At 41.9% G+C, this 5,405-nt stretch overlaps 1 protein-coding gene and 1 non-coding gene across 2 annotated transcripts; one reads left to right on the plus strand and one right to left on the minus strand.

Annotated features, from left to right (window-relative positions):
- Positions 1 to 624: 624 nt before the first annotated feature.
- On the minus strand, positions 625 to 731 carry LOC145096357 (small nucleolar RNA R71). Its single transcript, XR_013703766.1, has one exon. It is a non-coding gene; the product is annotated as a small nucleolar RNA R71 (small nucleolar RNA).
- A 952-nt stretch (positions 732 to 1,683) lies between these two features.
- On the plus strand, positions 1,684 to 4,704 carry LOC145096287 (uncharacterized). Its single transcript, XM_079034036.1, has 2 exons — positions 1,684 to 2,483; positions 3,834 to 4,704. Exons 1-2 carry the CDS (start codon positions 1,684 to 1,686, stop codon positions 4,702 to 4,704), a joined length of 1,671 nt encoding a protein of 556 aa, XP_078890162.1.
- The last annotated feature ends 701 nt before the right edge of the window (positions 4,705 to 5,405 follow it).

The following is a 5,405-nucleotide window of genomic DNA, read 5'->3' on the forward strand; positions in this document are numbered from 1 at the left end:
CCAGAATCCGCATTAAGGAGGAGCAAGGGAAAAGTCGTTGGAGAATCCGCTTCTTCAAAGAATTCTCCACTAAAGAACCTCAAGTCCATTTTCAGCAAGAAGAAGAGTAGCAAATCAGGAGCATCCAGCGCCTCCTTGACAATTGAAGACCCGATTAAAGAAGACACTGAGTATGAGACCGAGGAAGAAGAAGAACATACGTATGAGCACGGATCCGATTTTGAGGACGAGTTAGCTATCATGGCTAATATCGATGAAGTCCCCATGGGGGAATGGAAGAAGAGGATGCGCAATGACACTGGCACGGGACTTGTGCAGCCCGCAATTCCCGCAACTGCTACTTTTGAGCTCAAGGGTCATATCCTAGCTTTACTTAAGGAAATCCCTTTCACTGGAAAATATCACGAAGACGCCTACAAGCACTTGGATGAAGTTAATGATGTAGCTGATTATTTAAATGTTCCTAATGTGCTTCGGGAAACTCAGCTACTTCGCATGCTTCCGGTTACTTTGAAGGGTGCTGCAAAGGATTGGCTCAAGTCACTACCCCCCGGATCCATCACTACATGGGCCCAACTGAAAGAAGAGTTCATTGATCAATTCTGCCCACCATCCAAGATATCCACGATCAAGAAAGCCATAGACAACTTTGAACAACAAGCTGGAGAGTCACTATATGAAGCTTGGGAGAGGTACAAGAGGTTGTTAAGGAATTGCCCACATCATGACCTCAATAGTCAGCAAGAAGTCTCCATCTTTTATGATAGAGTAAATGTTAGAACAAGGCAATTACTTGACTCGCAAGGTCCACTTACGAAGAAGGCACCTCCAGTGATAAAGCAGCTAATTGAAGAATTCTCTAAGCATTCTAGAAAATACCATAATCCATGAAATGATGTAACAAGAGGGTCCGCCTATGCAGCTTGAGAAGACTTATCAGCAGTGATGGCCATGTTGAAAAACATGGATAGGAGGATGGACAAAATGGACCAAATGATACATGCTATACGGGTGGGGTGTGAAAACTACAATGGGCCTCATCTTACTAGAGACTGCGACTTGGATGAAAATGGCAACAAGAAGGTGCAAGTTTGTTACTCAAGTGGGGACATATATGATGAAGATTGGCGAAAACCAAAGAAAGAGTGGCTCCCTTATGAAGTGTACAAGAAGGATAAAGAGGAGAAGTTCAGGCAGAAAGGAAGAGGTTTTTACCAAAAGGAGGAGCCAACACAAGAAAGAAAACCAAGTTTGGAAAAAATGCTAACCAAATCTGTAGCTGCTTCAGAAAAGAGGCATAGTGATCATGATGCTGCAATTTAAGAAACAAGGACCATGCTTAGAAACTAGCAAGCATCTATCCACAACATAGAAACACAGCTAGGGCAACTTGCTCAACAAATAAACCAAAGATCACCGGGCGAACTTCCTAGCAAAACCGAAAACAACCCACGAGGCGCGCACATAAACATAGTCACAACAAGAAGTGGGAAGATAATCACTCCTCTGGCACCTATTCAGAATGAAGCACCAACTGAAATGCAGAAGGAAGATGAAGAAACTCAAGACAAAAGTCAAAACCTTCAATCTGCAGATCCTACTCGCCGAGTCCAGAATATGGACTCGACGAGTCCACTGCCAAATCCGAAAAATCAGATTCCTGAAAAACCCTTTCAGCCTCCAATGCCATATCTAGCCCGAGCTAAGAGAGAAAAACAGGAAGAAGAGTACCAGAAGTTTCTTGACCACATTAAGGCTCTTCAAATCAACATACCCTTCATTGAAGTTGTCGCACAATTGCCGAAATACGCGAAATTCCTTAAGGAACTTTTTACAAATAGAAGGAAGATGGAGGAAGTGAAAAAGGTGGTACTTAATGAGAATTGTTCAACTGCCATGCTCAACAAACTACCAAAGAAGAAGGGTGACCCGGGAAGCTTGACTTTGCCTTGCCAATTTGGCAACTTAGCTACCACTCATGCTTTGGCTGATTCAGGAGCAAGTGTGAATTTAATGCCTTATTCATTCTTCAAAAAGCTGGATCTCCCGGAACCAAGACCAATTCGTATGGCGATTCACTTAGCAAACAAGACAGTCACTTTTCCAAGAGGAATATGTGAAAACTTATTGGTCAAGGTAGACAAATTTGTATTTCCCGCAGATTTCATAATTCTAGACATGGAGGCGGATCCTCAAGTCCCAATCATCCTTGGAAGACCCTTCCTCAACATGACAAGTGCTATAGTGCACATGAGAGATTCAAAGCTCACTTTGCGGGTAGGAGATGATTCGGCTACTTTTGGGGTGGATCAAGCTATGAAGCATGCAAGGAATAGTGATGACATGGCATTCTCAATTGACATGCTGGATGAATTGATTGAAGAAGGTGAAGATGAAGATTCCAGCAAGACCACCATTTTTGATGAAGAATTTGATGCTGAAAAAGACTTAATGGAGATCGAGAGGTTGTTGGAAGAAGATGGGTATGAAGAAATATTGAAGCAATCTGAAATATCTACTCGGCGAGTAGGGCCGATCTACTCGCCGAGTCCTATCGAAGAAAAAGCAGAATTTGTGAATTCAGCTGTAAACTCGCTGAGTACCTTACCTGCACTTGGCGAGTCCCTCATGTAGATTGAAAAATCATAGCTCAAAACGTTACCAAATCATTTGGAGTGTGCTTTCCTCGAAGATGGTAATCAAAAGCCAGTGATAATAGCCTTTGACCTCTCTGAATCTGAAAAGGAAGAGGTAGTGCAAGTTTTGAAGAAGCGAAAGCGAGCCATAACATGGAGCATCACTAACATCAAGGGGATAAGCCTCTCTTATTGTTCTCACAAGATTAACCTGGAAGAAGGAGCAAAGTAGGTTGTGCAGCACCAAAGAAGACTAAACCCAAATATGCAAGAGGTGGTCAAGAAAGAATTGGTCAAGCTTTTAGATGCGGGAATCATATATTCCATTTCCGATAGCCCGTGGGTGAGTCCGATCCAAGTGGTGCCCAAGAAAGGAGGGATGACGGTCATAACCAACGGGGAGAATGAGCTTATTCTGACACGAACGGTAACCGATTGGAGAGTGTGCATCGATTATCGTAAGTTAAACGATGCCACTCGTAAAGACGATTTTCCCTAGCCTTTTATTGATCAAATGCTAGAAAGATTATCGGGCCATAGTTATTATTGCTTTTTGGACGGGTTTTCAGGTTATTTCCAAATACCCATAGACCCAATGGACCAAGAAAAGACCACAGTTACTTGCCCAAGTGGGACTTTTGCTTATTGACGCATGCCCTTTGGGTTATGCAATGCACCCGCGACATTTCAAAGGTGCATGACAACCATATTCCTTGATATGGTGGAAAAATTCATGGAAGTCTTTATGGAAAATTTTTCTGTCTTTAGATCTTCCTTCCATGATTGTCTCACGAATATTGACCTAAAGCTTGCTAGGTGTGAAAAGACCGACTTAGTCCTTAATTAGGAAAAATGTCACTTTATGGTCAAGGAGGGTATAGTTTTAGGCCACAAAGTTTCCAAATTGGGAATTGAGGTGGATAGGGCAAAGATTGACACCATTGCCAAATTAACCCCACCAACTAATGTGAAGGGCATAAGAAGCTTTCTAGGACACGCGGGTTTTTACCGGCGATTTATAAAAGATTTTTCTAAAATAACTAGACCTCTAATGCAATTGGTTTTAAAGGATGAACCATTTAATTTTACTAAAGAGTGTTTAGAGGCATTTGAATTTTTAAAAGAAAAATTGACTAATGCCCTGATTATTGTTGCCCCAAATTGGGATTTACCGTTTGAAATAATGTGTGATGCTAGTGATTTTGCACAAGGAGCTGTCCTTGGTCAAAGGGTTGATAAGCACTTTCGACCCATATCTTGTGCTAGCAAAACTCTAAATCCGGCCCAAGAGAATTACACCACCAATGAAAAAGAATTATTAGCTGTGGTGTGTGCCTTTGATAAATTCCGCCCTTATTTGGTTTTATCCAAAAAACCTGTTTTTACTGACCACTCTGCTATCAAGTATTTGTTTGCCAAACAGGATGCCAAGCCAAGATTGAGACGATGGGTTCTACTTCTTCAAGAGTTTAATATCGAGATACGCGACAAGAAAGGAATGGAGAATGTAGCAGCCGACCATTTATCGAGGCTAGAAAACCCGCAACTGCAAGAAGATAAAGTTGGAGATGACTTCCCGGACGAGTACATTATGGTGACCGCGGGAGAAGAGCCATGGTTCGTAGATATATCTAATTACTTAGCTACCAAATACATCCCAAAAGATTTTAGCAGTCAAAAAAAGAAGAAATTCTTTTCTGAATTAAAGTATTACTTTTGGGATGAGCCATACCTCTTCCGAAGCTGTGCGGATGGGATCATACGAAGATGCGTGTTCGGGAAGGAAAGCCGAGAGATTTTGGAGCATTATCATAGCGGGCCCACGGGTGGACATCATGGAGCACATTACACTGCTAAGAAGATCTTTGACATTAGGTTTATTGGCCCACGATTTTTAAAGATGCAGCCCAATTTGTCAAAGAATGTGATGCATGTCAAAGAGCGGGAAACATTTCATCCTGAAATGAAATGCCACAACCTAGTATTCAAGTGTGCGGAGTATTTGATGTGTGGGGTATCGATTTCATGGGACCATTTCCCATGTCCAAAGGCAACAAGTACATTTTAGTGGCGGCAGATTATGTATCCAAGTGGGCGGAGGCACAAGCTTTGCCAACTAATGATGGTCGGGTGGTGGTGCGGTTTTTGAAGAAACTATTTTGGAGATTTGGGGTTCCAAAAGCTCTTATTAGTGACCGAGGCACTCATTTTGCCAATGATCAACTAGAGAAGGTGCTAAGGAAATATGGGGTAACCCATAAATTTTCTACATCCTACCATCCACAAACTAGTGGACAAACCGAACTGACCAATAGAGCTTTAAAGAGAATCTTGGAGAGATCAGTGGGAAGCAATCGGAAAGAATGGTCGGACAAGCTAGATGATGCACTATGGGCCTTCCGAACATCTTTCAAAACACCTATTGGTACTACACCATATAGGCTAGTTTATGGAAAGCAATGCAAATGAATGCTCTTGAGGAACTTAGGAATAATGCCTACACTAGCTCTCTAATTTATAAAGAGAAAACTAAGAGTTGGCATGATAAGAGGATCAAGGACAATAAAGAGTTTCATGAAGGGAAAAAGGTGTTGCTTTTTAATTCATGACTCAAACTTTTCTTGGGCAAACTCAAGTCAAGATGGGATGATCCTTTTATAGTGAAGAAGGTGTTTCCACATGGTGCTATAGAGTTATTTTCAAAAGATGGTACCCCTTTCAAGGTCAATGGACATAGAGTCAAAAGGTATGAAGAAGGAGTCCCAAGAA

The sequence above is a fragment of the Lactuca serriola genome, chromosome 3 (genome assembly GCF_051521515.1).
Source record: "Lactuca serriola cultivar US96UC23 chromosome 3, Lser_US96UC23_V15, whole genome shotgun sequence".
Classification (NCBI taxonomy): Eukaryota; Viridiplantae; Streptophyta; class Magnoliopsida; order Asterales; family Asteraceae; genus Lactuca; species Lactuca serriola.